General features: G+C 37.6%; 1 protein-coding gene across 6 annotated transcripts in view; it reads left to right on the forward strand.

The window, feature by feature from the left end:
• SLC16A7 (solute carrier family 16 member 7) overlaps positions 1 to 26,664 on the forward strand; it is a 195,865-nt gene that overhangs the window by 125,846 nt on the left and 43,355 nt on the right. For all 6 annotated transcript variants that reach the window (XM_027542402.1, XM_027542403.1, XM_027542405.1 and 3 more), the window contains one exon: positions 7,716 to 7,962. In XM_027542402.1, coding sequence (XP_027398203.1) covers positions 7,746 to 7,962 — 217 coding nt within the window. In that variant the 5' untranslated portion in view covers positions 7,716 to 7,745. The remainder of the gene's footprint in view (positions 1 to 7,715; positions 7,963 to 26,664) is intronic.

Consider the following 26,664-nt stretch of genomic DNA (forward strand, 5'->3'; position numbering starts at 1 on the left):
ACTTTTCCAGTTGTTTTCTTAAAGTCTTGGAACATTAGATGTCTTTGACTATTTTGATCCATAAGAATATTTTAGATAAGCACAGATGACATAATAAAAAATACTTAGGTTTATTTTATGCTTGTTTCCTCTTCTAAATACATTAAACAAGAGTCTTATTTCTAATTTTATTTATGTAATTTTAAGAGTCAGCAGTGATTAGTGAAATCCAGTCCCTGACATTATTGTTTCACTTGGGTTTAATTTCTGATATTTCCTGAGCTTTAGTCTTATTTAAAAGATAGGGACAATATCTTATAGGCTTTTGTGGAAATTTAGCTGAGTAAATAAATACTTGATAAGCACTTAGCATAAGTACTCAATATTTGAGTCAGAGATCCCTTTATTCATTTTTGTATACTTATGACTTAAGTTATAGATTAATTAGATTGTACTACATTTAAATCAGTAAATTCATCAGAAATATATGAATATAGGAAAACAATAAAAATAGATGCAAAATTATTAATAATATTGTGTTAGGATAGTGTGATTATGTAGTTTCTTTATTTTCTTGGTTTTTAAATAGTATTCTATTACAGGGATCAGCAAACTATAGGCTTAGTCTAATTTATAAACAAAAGTTTATTGGAATATCCACACTCATTTTTTTTTAGTATTGTCTGTGGCTGACTTTGCACTAAAACTATTAAGATATGAATAGTTACGAGAGAGACCATACAGCCTGTAGAACCTTAAATATTTATTATCTAGTCCATTATAGGAAATGTTAGCTGACTTCTGCTTTATAACTATCAATGTTATAAAGAAAATAAAATGTAATTGTTGATCTAATTGAAAAATAGAGTAGAATCTTCACTACAATTATCCAAAAGGAGAAATATCAGAAGGTGATAGGAAATGCCAGTAGATATGTCTAAAGCTCATGCAAGAATCATTCCATTCTTTGGTTCAGCATCAAACTGGAAGGGAAATCCAGAGCTATTAAGTATCAGTTAATGAGATCAGGATGAACATATGGTGATTAAGTACTTAAAATCCTAGTCAAAGCAATTAGGTAAGAAAAAAAAAAATCAAAGACATCAAATTTGAATGGAAGCAGTAAAAAATTATCTGTTTCCAGATGACTTGACCTTATAGAAACCCTATACTCCATCAAAAAAAAAAAAAAAAAAACTGTTAGAACTATCAACAAATTTGTAAAGTTGTAGGATACAAAAATCAGTACACAAAAATCAATTGTTTCTATGCACTAATAATGAATTATTGGAGAGAGGAATAATACATTATTGTAAGAAAAAAAAGTTCATTTACAATAGAATAGCACCAGAAAGAATAAAATTCTTAAAAATACATGTAACCAAGGAAGTAAAAGATGTATACATTGAAAAGTATAACATTGATGAAAGAAATTAAAGAAGACAAATGGGAAGCTACTCCTTGTTCATTGATTAGAAATATTAATATTGTTAAAATGTTCATATAACCCAAAGCAATCTACAGGTTCAATGCAGTCCTTATCAAAATTTCAATGCCATTTTTGTTGAAATAGAACAATCAATCCTAAATTTTGTATGGAACCACAAAAGAACCTGAGCAATCTTAAAAAAGATCAGGAGGTATCACACTTCCTGATTTATATTACCTGATTTCTAATTCTATAGAAATAGATTTATATTTCTAATTCTATTACCTGATTTCTAAGTCTATTATTTCTAATTCTTAGTCATAGAATTAGACAATACCACATTGTGGTATTGTCTAAAAACAGACATATACATCAGGAAAACAGAATAGAGAGCCCAGAAATAAATGCATGTATTCGCCAATTAGTTTTTGACAAAGATGCCAAGAATATACAATGGGGAAAAGATAGTGTCTTAAATGGGTGCTGGGAAAACTGGATATTCACATGCAAAAGAGTAAAACTGCACCCCCATTTTACACTATTAATAAAAATCAACTCAATATGGATGAAAGGCTTGAACATGACCTGAAACCATAAAATTCCTAGAAGAAATATAGTAGGGGTAAGCTCCTTGACATTGTCTTTGTGATGATTTTTTGGGGGATTCAACATCAAAAAGGCAACAAAAGCAAAAGTAAACAATTGAGACTACTAAACTAAAACTAAACTAAAAAGTTTCTTCACAAAAAAGAAAACTGTCAACAAAATGAAAAGGCAGCCTATGAAATCGGTGAAAATACTTGTAAGTCACATATCCAATAAGAGGTTAATATCTACAACATACAAGGAACTCATGCAACTCAATAGCAAAGAACACAAATAATCCAATTTTAAAATGGGCGGAGGACCTCAATAGGTATTTTTCTAAGGGAGACATAAAAGGCCAACAGGTACATGAAAAGGTGCTTAACATCACTAATCATTAAGGAAATGAAAATCAAACCACAGTGAGATTTTACCTCATACTTATTAGAATGGCTATTATCAAAAAAACAAGCGATACTGGAAATTATTTGGAACAAATACTGGCAAGAATGTGGAGAAAATGGAAAACTTTAATGCTCTTGTTTGGAGTGTAAACTGTTTTCAGCCTCTATGGAAAAAAGTATAGAGGTTCTTCAAAAAATTAAATGTAGAACTACTACCATATGATTGGGCAGTTCTACTTCTGGATATATATGCAAAGGAAGTTCAGTACAGTCACTCGGTCATGTCCGACTTTTTGCAAGCCAATGGACTACAGCACGCCAGGATTCCCTGTCCATCATCAACTCCCAGAACCTACTCAAACTCATGCCCATTGCATCGGTGATGCCATCCAGCCATCTCATCCTCTGTCATCCCCTTCTCCTCCTGCCTTCAGTCTTTCCCAGCATCAGGGTCTTTTCAAATGAGTTGGTTCTTTGCATCAGGTGGCCAAAGTATTGGAGTTTCAGCTTCAGCATCAGTCCTTCCAATGAATATTCAGGACTGATTTCCTTTATGATTGGCTGGTTGGGTCTCCTTGCAGTCCAAGAGACTCTCAAGAGTCTTCTCCAACCCCACAGTTCAAAAGCATCAATTCATCAGCATTCAGTTCTCTTTATAGTCCAACTCTCACATCCGTACAATACTACTGGGAAAACCATAGCTTGGACTATATGGATATTTGTTGGTAAAGTAATGTTTCTGTTTTTAATATGCTGTCTAGGTTGGTCATAGCTTTTCTTCCAAGGAGCAAGCGTCTTTTAATTTCATGGTTGTAGTCACCATCTGCAGTGATTTTGGAGCCAAAAAAAATAGTCTCTCACTGTTTTCATTGGTTCCCCATCTATTTGCCATGATTGATGGAACTGGATGCCACGATCTTAGTTTTCTGAATGTTGAGTTTCAAGCCAATATTTTTCACTCTCCTCTTTCACTTTCATTAAGAGGCTCTTTCGTTTCTCTTTGCTTTCTGCCATAAGGGTGGTGTCATTTGTGTATCTGAGGTTCTTGATATTTCTCCCGGCAATCTTGATTCCAGCTTGTGCTTCATCTAGCCTGGCATTTCACATGATGTACTTTGCATATAAATTAAATAAGCAGGGTGACAATATACAGCCTTAACGTACTCCTTTCCTGATTTGGAACCAGCCTATTGTTCCATGTCTGGTTCTAACTGTTGCTTCTTCACCTGATTACAGATTTCTCAGGAGGAAGCTAAGAAGGTCTGATATTCCCATCTCTTTAAGAATTTTCCACAGTTTGTTGTCAACAGAAAATTGGTTCAGAATTGGGAACACGTGTACACCCATGGCAGATTCATGTTGATATATGGCAAAACCAATACAATATTGTAAAGTATTAGCCTCTAATTAAAATAAATAAATTTAATTTTTTTTTAAAAAAGAAAATTGGATCAAAGACTTACTGAACATGGCCCCACCCATCAGAACAAGACCCTGTTTCCCTCTCAGTCAGTCTCTCCCATCAGGAAGCTTCTATAAGCCTCTTATCCTTATCCATCAGAGGGCAGACAGAATGAAAACCACAGTCACAGAAAACTAACCGAACTCTTCACATGGACCACATCCTTGCCTAGCTCAATGAAACTATGAGCCATGCCATGTAGGACCACCCAAGATGGATGGGTCATGCAGAGAGTTCTGACAAAACTGGAGAAGGAAATGGCAAACCACTTCATTATTCTTGCCTTGAGAACCCCATGAAGAGTATGAAAAGGCAAAAAGGTATGACAATGAAAGATGAACTCCACAGGTCTATAGGTGCCCAATATACTACTGGAGAAGAGTGGAGAAATAACTCCAGAAAGAATGAAAAGATGGAGCCAAAGCAAAACCAACACCCAGTTGGGGATGTGATGAGTGATGGAGGTAAAGTCCAATGCTATAAAGAGCAGTATTGCATAGGAACTTGGAATGTTAGGTCCATGAATCAAGGGAAATTGGAAGTGGTCAAACAGGAGATGGTAAGAGTGAACATCAACATTTTAGGAATCAATGAACTAAAATGAAATGGAATGAGTGAATTTCTCAGATGACCATTATATCTACTACTGTGGGCAAAAACCCCTTAGAAGAAATGGAATAGCCCTCATAGTCAACAAAAGAGTCTGAAATGCAGTTCTTGGATACAATCTCAAAAATGACAGAATGATCTCTGTTCATTTCCAAGGCAAACCATTCAATATCACAGTAATTCAAGTCTGTGCCCTGACCAGTAATGCTGAAGAAGCTGAAGTTGAACAGTTCTATGAAGACCTATAAGACCTTCAGAACTAACACCCAAAAGATGTCCTTTTCATTCTAGGGGACTTGAATGCAAAAGTAGGAAGTCAAGAAATACCTGGAGTAACAGGCAAATTTGGCCTTGGAATACAAAACGAAGCAGATCAAAAGCTAACAGAATTTTGTGAAGAGACCATGCTGGTCATAGCAAACACCCTCTTCTAACAACACAAGAGAAGACTTTACATGTGGACATCACCAGATGGTCTATAGTGAAATCAGATTGATTATATTCTTTGCAGCCAAAGATGGAAAAGCCCTATACAGTTAGCAAAAACAAAACTGGGAGCTGACTGTGGCTCAGATCATGAACTCCTTATTGCCAAATTAAGACTGAAATTGAAGAAAGTAGGGAAAATCACTAGACCTTTCAGGTATGACCTAAATCAAATCCCTTACGATTATACAATGGAAATGACAAATAGATTCAAGGGATTAGATCTGACAGACAGAGTGCCTGAAGAACTATGGACAGAGATTCATGACAATATACAGGAGGCAGTGATCAAGACCATCCCCAAGGGGGAAAAAAAAGAAATACAAAGGAAAGGCAATCATTATCTTAAAGAGATATCTGTATTTCCGTGTTCACTGCAGCATTACTTACAACAGCCAAGATGTGGAAACAAGCTGTGTGTCCACTGACAGATGAATGGATAAACAAAATGTGTACACAAACGGGACTTCCCTGGTGGTCCAGTGGTTGGGACTTCACCTTCCAGTGCAGGGCATGAAGGTTCAATTCTTGGTCAGGGAGCTAGATCCACAGGCCTCGTGGCCAAAAACTAAAACAGAAACAGAAACAGAAACAGTATTCTAGCAAATTCAATTAAGACTTTGAAAATGGTTCCCATCAAAATGTATATATACACACACACACACACTTACAATCACTAATACACACAATGAAATATTATTCAGCTTTAAAAAATAATGAAATCTTGCCATTTGGAACAACATGGATAACCCTGCAGAGCATTATGCTAAGTGAAATAAGCCAGATGGAGAAAGATGAATTCTGCATCATGACATTTAGATGTGGAATTAAAAAAAAAAAATCATACTTGTAGAAACAGAGTAGATGCTAGTTGCCAGAGGCTGGGGGATGTAGAAATGTGGAAAGGATGGTGAAAAGATATAAACTTTTAGTAATTATATGAATAAGTTCTTAGGATCTAATGTATAATAAGGTGACTACAGTTGATAAAATTGTGTTGTATAATTGAAATTTGCTACCTTAGTAGAACATAAAGTGTTCACACCAAAAAACGTAAATATGTGAGGTGACAGTTGTATTGATTAATTCAATTGTGGGAATCCTTTCATAATGTATATTAAATCATCTTGCACATTTTAGATATATTTTACCTTTGTCACTTATAACTCAATAGAGCTGAAAAAAATCAAAAAAAGAGGTTATTATAGTTTAATGTCTGAGAACTTCCTTGCAGATATGCCTGACTCACAAAATGTAAAATAAGTCTTTTAATCTGTAGCCTGTTATCTGTTAATTGCAGATTATACCAATTTCTCTCCATATTTGAAATGCCGTAAAATATTATGTTAAAAAAATCTTAAGTATATTTGCAAAAATTAACATTAAAAAAAAAAGAGTAAAAGTGATAGTTTTCCACCCTTTTACTTCCATTCTACTACTCATCATTGTAGTATTTATTCTAGGGAAGCAGTGCTCTACCTATTTTAAGTTTCATTTTTATCACTTTGCCTGTATGTGTTTCTGAAGGTAAAGGCCTTGGATAGAATTATGGACAAATTAGAAGACTTTAAAGAATATTTTCACAAAATGTGGAAGGTGATATAGAAGATCATTGAAAATATCTTAGATATAATTTGACATCAGACAAAAATTAAACCTCTGTTTCTCTTCGTAGATACTGTTTTAGGTTTTTTTTTTTTTTTTTGGTAGTTTTCCTGGATTAGTGGCAGATTTAGCTTTTATTTGCATATTTTTGAAATTATCTTACCAACGGACAAGTGTTTACTTTTTCCTCTATATTTCAACTGAAAAATATTTGCAAATGGAATGAGAGTAGTAAAAAGAAGATGCTGAGAAGTATTGGCAATTACAGCTAAAAGCCAAGTAAGCAACATCATTCTACAAAGAATATTGATGCTAGGGAACCAAGGTTTTTTAAATTTAATTTCAGTTGTATTAAGCTATATGTGATCATTCCTTCCACAAGAGAGTGGGTACTCTATACCATAAAGCTAGCAGTTAAGTGTTCCTGTTGTTTAGTCGCTCAGTTTGCGATCCTATGGACTGTAGCCCCCCAGGCTCCTCTGTCCATGGGATTCTCCAGGCAAGAATACTGGAGTGGGTTGCCATTCCCTTCTCTTTAAGGGTTCCTAGGCATATCCAAAAAGGAAGTCCCTTCCTTTGAATAAAAATAACATACAATCTGTTTGATTGGGAGCATTTCACTGCTATGAAGAATTCATAAAATGATAGGTAGTACCAGCTTTGGAAGTGCATTAAAATTAATTTTCTAGAACATACAATTTCTAATCTTATAATATGCCTACTATTTAATTCTCTAAAATTCATCAAATGTAATATAAGATCCTTTTAACCTTGGTATATATAATCCTAAAAGTTTGGATTAAGAAATCATTCTAAGGGATGACAGCTCCATTTATCTTAGAAATCAGAGTGAGATAGCGGTTGTTTCTTTGTTGGTACTTTAGTATAGATCTGAACTTAACTTTCTCTTTGAGTGCTTTTTGTTTCCGTGAACAAAATGCTTTCAGTTTTTAGCTCATAACAGAGTTACATACCTCACTCTAATTTTTTGGTAAATTTGCTGATAACTTTCTGAATAGCAGAGTATTAAAAAATATTTATGAAAATTATACAGTTGTAGTTAATGTAATAAAAATATAATATTATTTTGGTAACTCAAAAGTGACATGAAAATGCAAGTATGGCCTAAACTATTATTTCATTTTTTTAAACACAGGTTACTTGAATTTCAAATAGAGAAGCAGAAATGCCACCACCAGGAGGCACCCCACCACCACATCCACCTCCTGATGGAGGATGGGGCTGGGTAGTGGTTGGAGCAGCTTTTATCTCCATTGGATTTTCATATGCGTTTCCCAAAGCTGTCACAGTATTCTTCAAAGAAATCCAGCTCCTATTCAACACTACCTACAGTGAAATAGCATGGATATCATCCACAATGCTGGCTGTTATGTATGCAGGAGGTAAGCTTCTTTGGACTAAATTGATTTCTGGTTTAAGAAAACAATTGCTCCATGCCACAGTATTTTACATGTAGTATCTTGGTACATTAAAATCCTGTTTTCATATTACCCTCACTTAAAACCAAGAAGGATAATTAGGGCTGAATTTTTAGTGATTCAGCATATTGAACTATTCACTTCATTCTGAGTCTTACTAGAGTATTTATTTGAATGAGCATGGATTTGCACAAACTAAGGTTTACTAAATTATGGAATTTTTAACGGTGGCAAATTTCCATTTAATTTGGAATAGAGGCTATACTATAATGTTAGTATCATTTCATAACATTCCTGCAATTGGTAGACATGCTTTTTTATGAATGGGAAAGAAACTCAAGTTGCTGACAACCTATTTTCTAAGCCTAGGAAGTAATTCACTTTAAGCTGCAAAAATGGAGTGTTATCATGTACATTCTGGATCCATTCAAGTTTGTGTGAATAAAATCATTCCTTACCTCTGTAGCTTGTTAAATTTGTATTTATTTAATATAAATTAAATATTAAATATCTGTGTAGCTTACTTAAGTATTTTAACATTTAAATGGTTGCTTGACAGTTTTCTTGTTACATTCCATGTTCAAGTGAGGGTGTGATTCATGAGGGATAGTGAATAAATTGGTACCATAGTAGTGTATTGGCCAAAAAGTTCATTTGATTTTTTTTCTGTAATGTGGCTCTAGTAGTGCTTAGTTGTCTTTAAATTCACTTGAAACAATTTTGTTGAATTGTATTATGACAGATGTCATAGTGTGCATTAAAAAAAAAGCATATTAAAGTTGGTGCATTTTTGTGTAGCTATTTTAATATTGAAGATGGAAGAAAACATTTTTGGCATATTATGCTTTATTATTTCAAGAAAGGTAAAAATGCAACTGAAACACAAAAAGATTTGCATAATGTATGGAGAAGGTGGTGTGACTGATCAAAAGTGTCAAAAGTGATTTACAAAGTTTCATTCTGGAGTTTTCTCTCTGGACAATGTTGTACCATTGGGTAGATCGGTTGAAGTTTATAGTGATCAAATCAGGACATTTATTGAGAATAATCATGTAATACCATGTGGGAGGAAGCTGACATACTCAAAGTATCCAAATCAAGCTTTGAAAAGCATTTGCACCAGCTTGGGTATGTCAGTCACTTTGATGTTTGAGTTCCTCCGTAAATTAAGCAGTAATAAAACCTTCTTGGCTATATTTCCACATTATATTTCATTAAATATAATGAAATGTTTTTACAACAAATTGTGATGATGAAAACTGGATACTATACTATAATGTGGAATAGAAGAGATCGTGGGGCAAGTGAAATGAACTATCACAAATCACACCAAAGTCCAGTCTTCATCCAAAGGAAGTGATGTGTGTATGGTGGGATTAGATGGGAGTCCTCTATTATGAGCTCCTTCCTGAAAACCAAACAATTCATTCCAACAAGTACTGCTCCCAGTTAGAACAACTGAAAGCAGCACCTGAGGAAAAGCCTCAGAAGGAGTAAACAGAAAGTACGTAACTTCCCATCAGAATAATCCAAGACCACACATTTCTTTGATGACCAGGCAAAGACTGTTACAGTGTGGCTTGAAAGTTCTGATTCATCCATCATATTCACCAGGCATTGCGGCTTCAGATTTCCATTTATTTTGATCTTTTTAAAACTCTCTTAATGGAAAAAATTTCAATTCCTTGGAAGCCTGTAAAAGGCACCTAGAACAGTTCTCTACTCAAAAAAAGACAAAAAAGATTGGGAAGATCAAATTATGAAGTTGCCTGGAAAATGGCAGAAGGCAGTGAAACAAAATGTGACTGCATTGTTCAATAAAATTCTTGGTGAAAATGAAAAATGTGTCTTCTATTTTTATTTTAAAACTGAAGGAACTTTTTAGCCAACCCAATACTGCTGACTATTAAAAACTACTGGATTATTAGTGCATTTTTGTGTCACCTATCAGCTTTAAATCAATCCCAACATCAGACAAGATTGTCTACAGATTTTTTAATCATTACTTAAAATATTTAGATTTTAGGATTTTCATTTTTCAACTGGATATTTGACTTTAAGGTACAGATAGAGACTCAGAATATAAGCACTTAGAAGTGTGTGTTAGTTGCTTAGCCATGTATGACTTTTTGTGACCCCATGGACTGTAGCCTGCCAGAGTCCTCTGCCCATGGAATTTTCCAGTCTAGAATTCTTGAATGGGTAACCATTCCCTTCTCCAGGGAATCTTCCCGACCCAGGGGTTGAACACGGGTCTCTGGAATTGCAGGCAGATTCTTTACCATCTGAGCCACCAGGGAAGCCCAAACACTTGAAGAAATTATACAAATCATCTTTCAATGTCTTACTTTATAGGTGAGGATAATATGGTTCATAGTGATTGTGATATAAGATTAGGAATAATATCAAAAACGTGTTCACATTTATTTTCAGCTCAGGCCTCTCTAAATGCTTAGTGTCTCATATGACTTAATCCTCTTAACATTCTGTAAAATAAGAATTACTGCTCTCCATTCTATAGCCACGGAAATAGATAAAATACTTTTCCTAGTTCAAGCAGCTCAATAGGGACATAAATTGAGACCCCCCAACACATGTAATCACTATGCTCTTCTGCCATTCTCTTCCCTCCGTAAAATGGCAGGGCTATATCTGTCCAAGGCCTTCCACAAACCTGATTCAGGTGCTGCCCCACAAAGGTTGTTGCTTTAGTGACATAATAATGATTCTTTTTGCTGTTTTTGTTCAGTCGCTCAGTTGTGTCCAATTCCTTGCAACCCCATGGACTGCAGCATGCCTGGCTTCCCTGTCCTTCACCATCTCCTGGAGCTTGCTCAAACTCATGTCCATTGAGTCAGTGATGCCATCCAACCATCAAATCCTCTGTCATCCCCTTCTCCTCCTGCTTTCAATCTTTCCCAGCATCAGGGACTTTTCCAGTGAGTTGGCTCTTCACATCAGATGACCCAAGTACTGGAGTATTGAATTATTCTTCAGGATATAGTCTTTTTTTTTTTTGTACTACCAAGGTAAAAATTTGATCCCCCAATAATCCTTTGTGTGTGTGTGTGTGTGCGCGTGCACGCGCATTGGTGGGTATTTTCTATTTTCCATAAGTCAGTGATTTTACATTAATCCAATATATGTTACTATTACCCTTTTGGTTGCGTTAAATTGATGCATTTCTGTTCCAGTACCAAAAGATATCTTTAAAATGCTATTTGGGTATGTCAATGGACAATTCTGCTTTTAAAACACTTTAAGATTCTCTGTTGGACAGTTGCTTTAAGGGTTGTCCTGTGTTGTCTCTGAGACTGTAGAAACAGTAGATACTGTGCCCTCAGTCTAGTTCATCCATCCCATGGGTCAGGTGTTCCTTAATAATGTTTTGCTAAAGCAACATTGATAACTGTTTTGTCCTGAGTTCTAAAACATGCTAATGTTAAGATATGTAGTTTCCTGCTTCTTAAATACAACTGAAATGGATTCCTCTAGTGAATTTGTGTAAATTTACTTAAATTTGGACTTTGGGTTCCATACATTCATAATTTTCAGTTGAGTTGATCATTGACTAACTTACAAGCAACACAAAAATGTAAGTAACCTTTTTGAAAGTGAAAGGTGCTCAGTTGTGTCTGACTCTTTGTAACCTCATGGACTGTACAATCCATGGAATTCTCCAGGCCAGAACACTGGAGTGGGTAGCTGTTCCCTTTTCCAGGGTGTCTTTCCAATCCAGGGATTGAACCCAGGTTTCCCAGATTGCAGGTGGATTCTTTACCTGCTAAGCCACAAGGCAAGTCCAAGAATACTGGAGTGGGTAGCTTATCCCTTCTCCAGGGGATCTTCCCAACTCAGGAATCAAACCAGGGTCTCATGCATGCAGGTGAATTCTTTACTAGCTGAGCTATCAGGGAAGCCCAAAGCCTTTGTAGTCTTCCCTTAATGAACTCCATCCAGATAGAGAATTAACAGAGAGCATGGAAGGTCATATGGATATTTTAAGGGCCAGGCCTAGAAGGGTTAAAAGACATTTCTGCACACCTTCCCTTGGTCAGAACTTTTATACTGCCCTACCTAAAGGCTTCCCAGGTGGTGCTAGTGGTAAAGAACCTGTTTGTCATTGCAAGAGACATAAGAGATGTGGGTTTGATCCCTGCATTGGGAAGATCCCCTGGAGATGGGCATGACAATCCAGTTCAGTATTCTTGGCTGGAGAATCCCATGGACAGGAGTCTGGCAGGCTACAGTGCATAAGGTCATAAAGAGTTGGACACTACTGAAGGGACTTAGCATGCATGCAGACCTAGAGGCAAGGAAGGGTTTCTGGAAATTTAGGGTTTCTAGAGGAAGAAACAAAATAGGATAACATAGAGCAAGTCTCAGACAGAGCTTGATATCCCAATAATCATTCTCTATCCAGTGAAAACAGGATGTATTTATAGACTTAACCATGATCACATGACAGCCTTCCATTCCCTGGCTGGCTCTGAAATAATGCTCAGAATGAAGAACAGTCCAATTACTTTTCTCAAACCAATAAATCTCAGCATCAAATTATAAATAAGTAAATAATATAAATGGGGCTTCTCAGGTGGTGCTGGTGGTAAATTTGAAGACCATAAGGCAAAAGGCATATAGTTTACTATTAAGAACAATGAGTCTCTATACCAAGTAACTGAAATATTGTGTTCAACATAATGCTAATTGCTTTAGCCTAAAGAACATCTAAGATCTGACACTCATTAGGGCTTAGCACTCAACCTATTAATCACCATGGTGGGGTCACAGGGTAAGATGGAGTGTGTTCAGAAGCTTAGCCTATGATGTCTGGGCTGGAGTCTCTTGTAGCAATTAGTTGGCATCTGGGCCTTGGTAGCAAGGTATTATCTTCCCTTCTGATGTCTGAATTAAAAATGAAACTAATAAAAGGAATGCAGGAAGGATGGCAAAGAATACAAATTATGTTTATCCCTTACTTCATCCTTAGAATAATAGCATTAAATTACAGCAACCCATCTGGCCAGCCATATGGTCTCCTGGAGTTCTAACGAATTTTAGCAAATAGGTCAAGCAGAGTGGTCACCCCATTAATAAAGCGCTAATTAGAAGTAGAAAACATATTACAATTTAAACTTTCCACATTGTTTAGACAGATATAAGGATTTATTTTACAAACAGTAATTATGTAGGATTATCTTTTAGTGCAATGTGTGTCTGTGTTACTATATCAAAAGATAATGTGAACACAGTTAGCTACACAATTGTAGAACACAGATTTGGGGCTGCCAGTCTCTGTGAGAACCTCATGTTAGTTTTCTGGTATATCTGTTATGACTTGGAATAATCAGCCATTCTAAAGAGGAGAGTTGGCTTTGTCTCCATGGCAACTTACTCTTCGGTTTTATGTGAGCATTGACTGCCAATTGTGCTAAAGTAAGGGTGATGGTTTTATGATGGATTACTTTACACAAGGGACCAAGCATCAAACCACTGAGCTTATTTTACTGGAGGCAAACAAGCAAACAGTTTTAGGAATAGGAGGTTGGTGACCATGGTATATAATGTGTATTTATCTAATCTTTAAAGTCAAAATAAGTTCACTATATTATTTTACTTTGTGTTCTGACTATGTTTGAAGACTGGAGACTATTAAAATAAGTCCTATAGTGCTGTATCTTCAGTTCAGTTCAGTTCAGTCGCTCAGCCATGTCCGACTCTTTGCGACCCCATGAATCGCAGCACGCCAGGCCTCCCTGTCCATCACCAACTCCCGGAGTTCACTCAGACTCACGTCCATCGAGTCCGTGATACCATCCAGCCATCTCATCCTCTGTCGTCCCCTTCTCCTCCTGCCCCCAGTCCCTCCCAGCATCAGAGTCTTTTCCAAAGAGTCAACTCTTCGCATGAGGTGGCCAAAGTACTGGAGTTTCAGCTTTAGCATCATTCCTTCCAAAGAAACCCCAGGGCTGATCTCCTTCAGAATGGACTGGCTGTATCTTAGCAGCAGTTAAAAAAGGAAAGTTCATTCTAACTCTGTGATTGTGATACCTAGGACTTTCAGCTTCCGCTTAACTTCACAAAACCCGGGAAGTACCAGGTACATTTGGGCAGCCCTGCACAAGAAGTTTATGTCCTTCTTACACCTATGCCATAAGTACCTGTGCTCAGTCATGTCTGACTCTTTGTGGCCCCATGGTCTGTAGCCTGCCAGGCTCCTCTGTCCATGGAATTTTCCAAGCAAGAATACTGGAGCAGGTCGCCATTTCCTTCTCCAGGGAATCTTCCCAACCCAGGGATTGAACCTGCCTCTCTTACATCTCCTGCATTGGCAGGCAGGTTCTTTACCACTAATGCCACCTGGGAAGCCCCATACCTATGCCATGGTGCGTAATTTTTTTCATCTATGAGTGTATGTATTGCTGATTGTCCTAGGAAATTTGGTACAATGTGGCAGAAGTCATTTTGCTCACCAAACTTCCATGTGCCCTTGAATATTTCCCAGCTTCTTTACACTCAGGTTGAGGCCAAGTGACTAGTTCAGTCCAATGAATTGTGAGTGGAAGGATGTTTCTCATCCCTGGACACCTGAGCAAGGCAGTTCTAGCTGATGCAGTGTCTTCCTTTTGCCCACAACCTTCTTGCATATGATTTGCTACAATGGGAATATTCTTGGCCCACTTTACATTAATACTTTGGATGAGGAAGAAAGGACTTTCTATTAAGCTTCTGCAGTTTTGTCATGTGGAATAAAACTTAGATTATACTAATCAGTACAGACACGAAGGCTTATATTGTCATGTAACTATGAATTATATAAATTTTAAGACTAGAACAGACTATAGGATGTCCTTAGTCACTGAGTTTATAGTATGTCATAAGGTTTGTATGTGTGCTACTTTTTCAGTTCTCTGTTAGAGAAGAGTAAGCCTTCAGTATCACAAATGAAAAAGGAGTCATATGTGAAAATCAGCATTGTCAATTTTCAAGGGAATAAAAGTGAGAGGCGGGCACTTCAAGACACAGAAATAGGGATCAAATAAAGCCCATGGAACTTTCTTTGTCCATCTCAAGAAAAGGATGGAGGAGGCAGGAGTCAAGGGCAGATCCCAAGTATGCTTAGGCCTTTGAAACTATTCAGGGAGATACTTTCTTACAGAAGGCTGCTAATCCAGTCCACATAGTATTGGATTATTACTAAGGTTTATTTTCAAAAGAGAGAATTTAAGAAACTTTACTCAAATCCCTTTTGATATGTATGCTTTAGACAATGAACATTTTACTTACTGACCTATGGAAAGAACGTACCTATTAATTTATTCCTTGGCAAGAATAAGAATATCTTTCCTGATTTGGGGTTTAAAATTACTCTAAAATATGCTATTCTCTCATAGTTTACGCAGATGTGTTTTGGCTGCAAATGACAGAAACCTTATTCAAATCCCCTAAGGCTTAAAAGAGAAAACATCCTGCATGAAGATCAGAAAAGGGTCTCAGGTAACAGAGTCTTCCAGGTCAGCTAATGCAGATGACTGCTATCTGTCCATCATATTGCTGTCTCCCCTCTACTCTCCGGTGGAATATCTTTGTCTGTTTACTTTAGTAGCCTCCTGCTGACACAAGGAAGATGATTAACAGCTTCTACATCTTATATTTCAGTCTCAAATTTGACATAGGGGAGACTGCTTCTCTTCCCTAAGTTGTATATAGACAAATTCTGGGGAAGACTGCTAGAATCTGGCCTACTTTTCATCTGCCCCTGAAGGCAGTGGATGGATGAGAAGCTAACATTGGCAGCCTAAGTGGAACTGTATATTTGGTGTAGGACATGGGCAGTTCCCTAAAAGAAGGATAACACTCTTCCCTGAGGAAGGAAGGCTCTTGAAGAGAAAGCAATGTGTCCGTGACTCTTTTTAAAGGAGCTTCCTCAGTGGCTCAGCGGTAAAGAATCTGCCTGTAATGCAGGAGATGCAGGAGCCCCGGGTTCAATCCCTGAGTTGGGAAGATCCCCTGGAGAAGGAAATAACAACCTACTTTAGTATTCTTGCCTTGAAAATCCCATTTAGAGAGGATCCTGGCAGGCTGTGGTCCATGGGGTCCCAAAGAGTTGGGCCCGACCGAGTGACTGAACATGGCACTTTAAAAAATAGGCTAATATATGATTTCCCAGAAATAAAACCATATGCCACTTTTTTACTAATCACTCAGTCGTGTCCGACTCTTTGCTGCCCCATGAATTGCAGCACGCCAGGCCTCCCTGTCCATCACCAACTCCCAGAGTTCACTCAAACTCACGTCCATCAAATTGGTGATGCCATCTCATCCTCTGTCATCCCCTTCTCCTCCTGACCCCAATCCCTCCCAACATCAGAGTCTTTTCCAATGAGTTAACTCTTTGCATGAGGTAGCCAAAGTACTGGAGTTTCAGCTTCAGCATCATTCCTTCCAAAGAACACCCAGGACTGATCTTTAGAATGGACTGGTTGATCTCCTTGCAGTCCAAGGGACTCTCAAGAGTCTTCTCCAACACCACAGCCTTGCTACAGTACTGGATTAATGGGACCTGGAGGCCCTAGGGGCAAGGAATTTTATGAAAGTAAGTTCTGACTTTTTACCCTCATGGGGAGGCATGGAATTATGAAGTTTGGATTACTCTAAACTTAGGAAGGATTTTCAGATATATGAATGGCCCAATTCCCTGAGTCGGGAAGATCCCCTGGAGAAGGAAATGGCAACCCACTCCAGTATTCTTGCCTGGAGATACCATGGACACAGGAGCTTGGTGAGCTACAGTTCATGGGGTCACAAAGAGTCGGACATGACTAAGGTCACATGAATACACATATGATGGCCCAAAAGAATGAGCTATGTCCACTTTACCACCTGAAAAGTAGGAGGCATAGGGGAAATGCCACAGCAAACATGAGTAAATGCAATACTCCTTTCAAACTGATTATTGACCTATTAATTTCTTGCTCTATCCTCTGTTTCCACACTTTATTGGCACAGGTTGCTCTAGTAAGCTCTCCTGCTCCTAAGGAAAATACAAGATTAAGTTCCTATAAGCTGCTGGTCACGTTTTCATCAACTGATCAATAGATAACTTTGTTTTATGTGTGTTTCTATTTAAAGACACCTTATTTAATATATATCATCAATTCATTAACATGAACCTCATGGCAAACAGCACTGTTACTTGTGGCTGAAAGAAAAATGTATAACGTGTATATTTCTCTTTTGAGGCTCATCACAGTCTTCTTGTGCTTAGTAACCCTAGGCAGCAACTAGAGCACTAGGTTTGAAAGCCATTTCAGACAGCAAAATCACCAGTAGAAGATGATTTGGGAAATGTAGGAACTAGATAAGGAGACCCTTGTTTATCGATTGAGAGCTGAAACAAGAAGGCAGAGTGTCACCTTGTTTGACACCTCAGTTGGGAACATGCATGGCAACTGGTTCCAGTTTGTTTCCACTTTGCACATCTCCAGGATGACAGAGAAATTACTACAAATATTGATTTGATGCTTACAAATGCATTTTAGGGAGCAGACAGGTTCGAAAATGCAGAATCCAAGGATAATGAAGATCAACTTACCTATAGAATTTATGTGAGAGAATGACTGTTCCTGTGCTGTACAAAAAAGGTTTAGAGTAACCCAGTTTTTATTATAGTTGTTTTATCTATTGTTTTTAAGAATGAGATAAGCCCGCACAGTCAAAAAGTCAACTTACATTAACATTTATGATTGTACTGATGCAATTGATTATCACCCTCGATTTTACTGAAGTTCTTATTAGTGGAATACAAATTTCTCAAGCTATTAAAGAAATAATAATGATACTTAGAATCTTTCTAGTCACTAGGAGGACATTAAGTGGAAAGCTTTGGGAAGCTTCTATGGGAGCTATGATAAATTTTTGAAGCGATACTCAGTAGCCTTACATTGTTCTCATTAGAATGTGCTCTGCACTCCCTAGGAATGCTTTGTGGTTATAGTGTGTTGTTGGTTCATGCCATTCTTCTCTGGCCTCACCTCCCATGCAATCAATGATTGGATTAAATGTAAATCCAAGGAACCAAATGGAAGCAACCTATATATTTTCTCAGCACCCTAGTAATAAGTGTGTATTCCTGGAAGACTGAAAAGGAATAAATCCAATAGAACTTTGGTCTACTTTGGATTCATGTGTTCTTTACAGATGATGAGTGAAAATAATTTGTGAATAAGAACATGCGTAAAATCCAGATAATGAATAAAGAAGAACAAAAGGATAAACACTGTGTGTGTATTTGTGATTTGGAGTTTCTTTTAAATTTTCCAAACTCTTAGTGTTCAGGTCCACAACTTACAATGATGAAGAAAAATCATCTAGAGACCAAAAGCATTTACAGTATCCTCTTAGTCATATTAATTAGGAGAAAAAAAAATCAGAGTAAGATCAAAGTATTTGAGATTTTATCTCAATTGTTGTAAGCCATTGGGATGTTAGTGGAAAGATGAAATGTTATGTGCTGTGGAAATGATGGTTGTGAAATCCACGTGGCAGAAATAACAGGCAGTTGCTTATTTGACTTTTGGGCTACAGAAACTATTTTTGAAACAGAGATCCTTCTCAATGTTGCAGATTTCTGTCATCTTCCAAAGAACAGATATGGATCTAGAAATGGAGAAACTTTTCAAAGCCACCCTGTTTTCTTTTATCTTATTGTCTGGGATAACCTCCCCCCACCCCAATATCAGAAATATGCAAATGATTGAATTTTAATAACCTCATTTAAAATGTCTTTGAACACTTTAGAGGTTGTCATTAACCTTCCAAATACTTCTTGCTTATGAGGAGTATTTCACAATTAGTTTAAAGTACATTTAAAATATCTAAGTAGAGTTAGTTAATTTTGCCTTTTCAGATAAAGAAAAGCAAGTTTAATGAGATGACTAAGATGAAATGAACTATAAGCCTTTCTCATGAGCACTGAAGCTATCAAGAAATATTAAGTACCTTTATGTTGTGGCAAAGATATTACTTAGAGGTGTTCTTAAATCAAACATGATATGTTTTAGAAGCTGGATAAAACTTTACAAGGGCAGGATAACCTCTGCCCCTTAAAGTTGGCTCTCATGTTAGTTCATATGCAACTAAAGTACCCAACTCCAGTACTCTTGCCTGGAAAATCCCATGGACGGAGGAGCCTGGTGGGCTGCAGTCCATGGGGTCGATAGGAGTCGGACACAACTGAGCAACTTCACTTTCACTTTTCACCTTCTTGCATTGGAGAAGGAAATGGCAACCCACTCCAGTGTTCTTGCCTGGAGAATCCCAGGGACGGGGGAGCCTGGTGAGCTGCTGTCTATGGGGTCGTACAGAGTCGGACACTACTGAAGCGACTTAGCAGTAGCAGCAGCAACTGAAGTACAAGTTTAAGGCAATTTATGAGTTTTCCTGACAAAATAGTGTGGCCCCTATGTACTACAAACATCCCAAAATACGCACGTGAGAGAAAACAAGGAAAACATTTTTATCCATCTTGTATTTAAGTTCATATTTGTGACCTCTTATTCTTTTTAACTGGTATTAATCTCATAGGTTTAATGAATGGTACGCTATGCTATGCTATGCTAAGTCACTTCAGTTGTGTTCGACTCTGTGTGACCCCATAGATGGCAGCCCACCAGGCCTCCCCGTCCCTGGGATTCTCCAGGCAAGAACACTGGAGTGGGTTGCCATTTCCTTCTCCAATGCATGAAAGTGAAAAGAGAAAGTGAAGTCGCTCAGTCGTGTCTGACTCTTAGCGACCCCAAGGACTGCAGCCTACCAGGCTCCTCCATCCATGGGGTTTTCCAGGCAAGAGTACTGGAGTGGGGTGCCATTGCCTTCTCCATGAATGGTATAGCAGTTAATATTGAATAATCAGCAGATATAGATTTTTTTTTCTTTCTACTGGTAAAGAAAGAAAATTGAAGATAGAAATGGTTTATTTCTGTATTTTCTGTAGCCATTCCTTCTCCCTTGGAGAGCCAGTAGTAGTGGCAGAAAAACATATCTCACCTGGAAACCTGAATTTCTGTTTGGTTTCAGACATATTTGTTGCTTTAGCTAAGTTGCAAATATTTACCATAGAATGAATTTAATAAGTCCTAAATTAAATTAGCTAAACATTTGAATATTAGTTTTACCTTCAATGATACTTATATAATATTCATGACCTTTCAACTGTCACTGTTTTTTTTTTTTTCCTAAGAAGTGATCCTTTTTCCACTGACAGACTGTTTCAATTTCTTGGTAGTGTTTAGTTGTTGATTTTTAATGCATACATGCAAATATATAAAAACTTTCAAAGATTAATAACTGATTTTAAACTAAATTCCCAAACAAAAGAGGTCTTTTTTTTGCCACTTCCCCCGCCTTGTTTTTTTTAAAGAGACAGTATGCATGCATGCCAAGAGGCTTTAGTTGTGTCTGACTCTGCGGTCAATCATATGACAGTAGCCCACCAGACTCCTCTGTCCATGGGGATTTTCGAGGCAAGAATACTGGAGTGGGTTGCCACGCCCTCCTCCAGGGGATCTTCCTGAACCAGGGATCAAACCCATGTCTTTGTGTTTCCTGCATTGGCAGGTGGGTTCTTTACCACTAGTGCCACCTATAACATAGTGCAGATAGTGGTTTAGGGTATAGACTTGGATTTGACTGCCCAGATTCCAGGCCTGCCACTAACTAGTGGAGTAGTTCTAACAAGTTACTAGATATCTCTCTACTTCAGTTTCTTATAAGTAAAATGCCTTTGCTTCTTTTCATGAATATACATTTCTGAACTCCAATTCAATTAGTTTGATCCCCCTAATTAAACATGATACAAAAGAACAAGGTGGTTATTGGGGCAAACATACTTGCCATGTAAACCTGTGTATGTGATGTTAATGTAATGTTCTAATCACTTAAAACAAAATCAAAATCAAAACAGAGAAGCTAAAAGGATCAGAAACACAAATACATGGGGAAAAAGTAGAAGCAGTGACACATCTCCTTTCTTGGGCTCGAAAACACTGCAGATGGTGACCACAACCATGAAATTAAAAGATGCTTGCTCTTTCAGAGAAAAGCCATGACAAACTTGCTACTGCTAAGTCGCTTCAGTCATGTCTAACTCTGTGCAATCCCGTAGACAGCAGCCCACCAGGCTCCCCCGTCCCTGGGATTCTCCAGGCTCCAATGTATGAAAGTGAAAAGTGAAAGTGAAGTCGCTCAGTCCTGTCCAACTCCTAGCGACCCCATGGACTGAAGCCTATCAGGCTCCCCCATCCATGGGATTTTCCAGGCAAGAGTACTGAAGTGGGGTGCCATTGCCTTCTCCCATGACAAACCTAAACAACGTATTAAAGAGCAGAGACCACTTTGCCGATGAAGGTTCATATAGTCAAAGCTATGGTTTTTCCAGTAGTCATATACAGAGGTGAATGTTCAACCATAAAAAAGGCTGAGGGCTGAAGAACTGGTGCTTTCAGACTGAAGTGTTGGAGAAGACTCTTGAGAGTTCCTTGAACTACAAGAAGATCAAACCAGTCAATCCTAAAGGAAATCAACTCTGAATGTTCATTGAAGGACTGATGCTGAAACTGAAGCTCCAATACTTTGGTCACCTGATGTGAAGAGCCAACTCATTGGAAAAGACCCTGATGATGAGAAAGATTGACTGCAGAAGGAGAAGGGGGCAGCAGAGGATGAGATGTTTGGATGGCATCATCGACTCAATGGACATGAATTTGAATAAACTCCAGGAGATAGTGAAGGACAAGGGAGCCTGGCATGCTGCAGTCTATGGGGTTGCAAAGAGTCAGACATGACTGAGCAACTGAACAACAATAACAACAACTAACATTGAGCTTATTTAAGTTGTTTCAAAAACCAAAATTATCCAAAGGCCTGCACAACATCTACAGTGTAGAAACTGCGGAAAATGGATTAAAGAGAGAAAGTATCAAATGATAATGCTAAATTTGCCTTTGATTTCAAATTAAAAGAAGTATATAAATAAGATAAAAAGCTCATATTTCTATTACTATCATATTGTTTTGCCTATCTTTCTTCTATAAATTAACTGTTTAAAATTTTAGTCCCAGTGAGGTGACTCATTGGAAAAGACTCTGATGCTGGGAGGGATTGGGGGCAGGAGGAGAAGGGGACGACAGAGGATGAGATGGCTGGATGGCATCACTGACTCGATGGACATGAGTCTGAGTGAATTCTGGGAGTTGGTGATGGACAGGGAGGCCTAGTGTGCTGTGATTCATGGGGTCGCAAACAGTCGGACATGACTGAGCGACTGAACTGAACTAATGTTCTGTATTCTAGGTTTCTTTCCTTTCTAGTCTTTTTTCATGCAATAATCTGAGAAAAGCTATCTGATGTGGGATACATGTGGTGCCAAATCCATCATAATTGCAGAGAAGCCATTGAGTCTTCATCTTTTGCTGTGAATGCGTATTGTCTGCATATGCATATTGTCTGAACAGATTTTAACACAATATGTATACAAAGTGAGCACCATACAGGGTAACATAATGCAGCCAGAGAAAATTCAAAACAGAGAAGCTAAAAGGATCAGAAACACATACGTGGTTTGTGTTTATTTTTGAAATAGAAGATAGCTCTTCTATCAAGACAGACAAATCAGATTTTGTCTTTATAGTGTAGAAATATCAAGTCTAAGAAGAGAGATGATAAAAGAATATAAAGTTCTGAAGGGTATGGATTATGTGAATAGATGTAACTAAATTCCACAATATTGGAATTTCAGTGAGAGAGAAGGAAATGTAGGACCCAAGACAGCCTGAAAAAGACAAATTTTATAAGAGAATCATAATCCAATAGAATGTGTGATCCCAATAAAAAATGAATTAGACCAAATTTTAAAAGAATCAAAGTTTAGATAAACTCATGAATGGTAGATCTAGATGTAAATGGCAACAAAGGTATTTAATTATATTCCTTATCAGTTCACCCTTATTGAGGTTGTTGAACTGTGAATTTACTAAGAATAAGATAGCATGCTAATCTTTCAAGGAAATATTGGAAAAGAGGCTCATACTTTGGTCTGTCTGACTTTAAAGTTTATATTTCTGTTTACTTTTTGTTTTAGTGATAGAAGAACCTTATCCCTCAATTAAAAAATAAATTTAAAAAAATCTTAAAAAGACCCTTATCCTTTTCTTTCTTAATTTCCAGGTTGGGATAATATGCATCAGTCATATATTCCATCCATTATGCCATCACTATCAAAATAATATAAAATTGGAAGGATAGTATATTTATCCTAGTTTGGAATTTTCTTATATTACTGTTAAATTTGTATACTTATAGTTGACTAAAATTTCTTGATATCACTTTTTTTTCTTGTGAATTTGATCTGTTTTCTTGAATAAAATATAATTTTCTGAAGGCATAACTAGTTATCGTGCCAATAGAAATGTATCTTTCTGTTACTGAAAAGGACCAGTCATGAACTTCCTATGTCACTAAAATAACACAGAGAAAAAGTACAACTTTGAAGTTAGATAGGCCTAGGAATGCCATGTTTCTAATATCTCCTAAAATATGCTATCTAAAGAAAATATATCTCCTAAATGTGTATTATCTAAAGAAAGCTTTAGTGCTTTCTCTACAAAGTGAAAGAGGATTATGGATTCCAACACAGACAGTTTGTTGTAAGAGAAAAAGTAGTTCAGGAAGTAGTAGTTACCATCAATCTATCACCATCATCATTCAGTCTCTTTCGAGTGAGAACCTAACTCCATATTGACATCCTTAAACTTGCCATTACCAATGACTTTTAAACCTTTCACATTCTCAGTTTTCTAGTATTTTACTCTCCACTACTGGATTCTATCTTAGTCCATTTCCTCCAGTACCCAACTCTAGTAATCCTTCAGTTGACTGATGCTATCCCTATATGTATTGACACTGACCCACTTGTCAATGTACTAGCTTTACCTGCCTTACCTAGCTAAAGATCAGATTCGATGATGATCACTTCTTTGCATACATTTTCAACTTGCCTGCCTCACTACCCACTCATTTCCCTGCATCCCTTGATGAAACCAGACTTGCCTCAAGTTGGCTCTTCACCAGGTCTGTGCCTGCATTTGCACAGCTCAATGAAACTGTAGAAAAATAGGCTGCAGGATGTCAGTTCAGTTTGTTTAGTTGCTTAGTTGTGGCCGACTCTGTGAACCCATGAACCACAGCACGCCAGGCCTCCCTGTTCATCACCAACTCCTGGAGTTTACCCAAACTCATGTCCATTGAGTCAGTGATGCCATCCAACTATCTCATCCTCTGTCATCCCCTTCTCCTCCTGCCCTCAATCTTTCCCAGCATCAGGGTCTTTTCAAATGACTCAGGTCTTCGCATCAGGTGGCCAAAGTACTGGAGTTTCAGCTTCAACATCAGTCCTTCCAATGAACACCCAGGACTGATCTCCTTTAGGATGGACTGGTTGGATCTCCTTGCAGTCCAAGGGACTCTCAAGAGTCTTCTCCAACACCACCGTTCAAAAGCATCAATTCTTCGGCACTCAGCTTTCTTTATAGTCCAACTCTCACATCCATACATGACTACTGCAGGATGTACTGGTCTCTTAATTATTATCATATTTGGTAGCCATAGTCTGTATTCTGTTACTCTAATCCAGTCTCTCTCCCATTCCATGAGATGATTATTTTTCACTGAATTTTCATTCTTAAAGTCATAGTTCCTTGTGCTATACAATAAGTCCTTGTTGGTTATCTATTTTATATATAGTAGACTGTATATGTTAATCACAAATTCCTAATTTACCCCTCCCCTCCTCTTTCATTTTTTTTTTTTTAATATTTATTTATTTGGCTGTGTCAGGTCTTAGTTGTAGCATGCGGGATCTTTGATCTTTTTTGCGGCGTGCAGGATCTTTAGTTATGGCCCGCAAACATTTAGTTGAGGCTTGTGGGATCTAATTCCCTGACTAGGGACTGAACCTGGGCCCCCTGCATTGGGAGTGTGGAGTCTTAGCCACTGGACAACCAGTGAAGTCCCATCTCCCTCCTTCTTCATTCTTTATCCCAGGTGATAACTTTGATTCTTTCTTAATTAAGAAAGCTTAAGTAATCATAAGAATTGTCACATGCTTTACTACCACATTTTCCCACTGTGTACATCTAAACCTATGTAGTTTACCTTTGTACCTATACTGTCTGCATCCCAGCTAATGCCAACCCCTTTACTCACGCACTTCCTCTTTTATCTCTCACTTGTTGAAGATCACTACAGATGAACTTCTTCTGCCTCCTTCATTGGCAGTAGTGTCTCTTACAACAGGACCATTCCCATACCACAGAAACATGATATTTCATCTTCCAACATGGGGGAAAAAATGAAACAAATGTAAGACATTCTCTAGACACATATTTTCTGTCAACCACACTCTATTTATTTCCTTCCCTTTAAGTAAAACTTCTTAAAAATGTTGCTGTATTTAGTATCTCTAGTTTCTCTCTTCTTAAACTCTTCACCCTCACTCTCATCAGTTCTTATTCCCACCACTCATCTGAAGGTGCTACTTTGGAGATCAATCATGATGCCGATGTTTTCAGTTTAGTGATTGTATTTCAGTTCTCATCACACTGGACTTTTCAACAGTATTTGATATCATAGTGATTGGTCTTTTATTAAAATTTCTTAATTTTACTTGTAAAAGACCATGCTTGTGTTTTTTTCTGTTGCTGACACAAATGGCAGCTCAGTGTTTATTTCCTTAAACTCTCAACATTGGAAAGGTTGCCTCTTGAATCTTATTTTCTACATATATTTGCTATGTAGGTGACTCACACTTTCTCATGACTAGAGCTATTATTTATAAGTTAATGCCTCCCAAATTTATATTTCTAGTCCCAATCTCTCCTGAACTTTAGACCTGTGTAGAAAGAGTCAACATTTCCATGCAAAAGCCTCATAGGCATTCTCACTTAACCTATCTAAATTTGATCTGAAATTCTCCCCCAAACATATTGTTCATGCCGAAATGTTTAGAACCATCCTTGACTTCTCTGTTTATTTTTTTCTTAATCCCAGTTAGCACATCTTTTGTTCTACCTTCTAAACAAATCCTACATTTGATCACCTTTCACTCCCTCTGCTGCCATTACCTGGTCCAAGGTATGATTATTTGTGGTTTAGATTACTATTGTAGCCTATGAGTTGGTGTCCCTGTTTCTGAATATAGTTGCTGGTGAAATCCTGTTGTAACCTAAGTCCAATCTTGTCCCTCCTCTCTGCAGACTTACCCTAAGCTTCCATAGTTTCCCATCTCCCTCTGAATATCCTCTGTCCTATGTTACTTCCCTGACCTCATCATTCTCCCTTTTGCTCACTCTGCTCTGGTACAGTGGTCCACCTGCTATTCCTAGGATATGTCAGCCTCATAGGAACCTGCTTTCACTGCAGGTATTCAGTCACTCAGTCGTGTCTGACTCTTTGCAACCCCATGGACTATAGCCCACCAGGCTCCTCTGTCCATGGAACTTGTCAGTCAAGAATACTGGAGTGGATTGTCATTTCCTCCTCCAGGGGGGGTCTTCCCACCCCAAGGATCAAACCAGCATTTCCTACATTAACAGATTTTGGTTTCTTTAC

This window comes from Bos indicus x Bos taurus, chromosome 5 (genome assembly GCF_003369695.1).
Source record: "Bos indicus x Bos taurus breed Angus x Brahman F1 hybrid chromosome 5, Bos_hybrid_MaternalHap_v2.0, whole genome shotgun sequence".
In the NCBI taxonomy this organism is placed as follows: domain Eukaryota; kingdom Metazoa; phylum Chordata; class Mammalia; order Artiodactyla; family Bovidae; genus Bos; species Bos indicus x Bos taurus.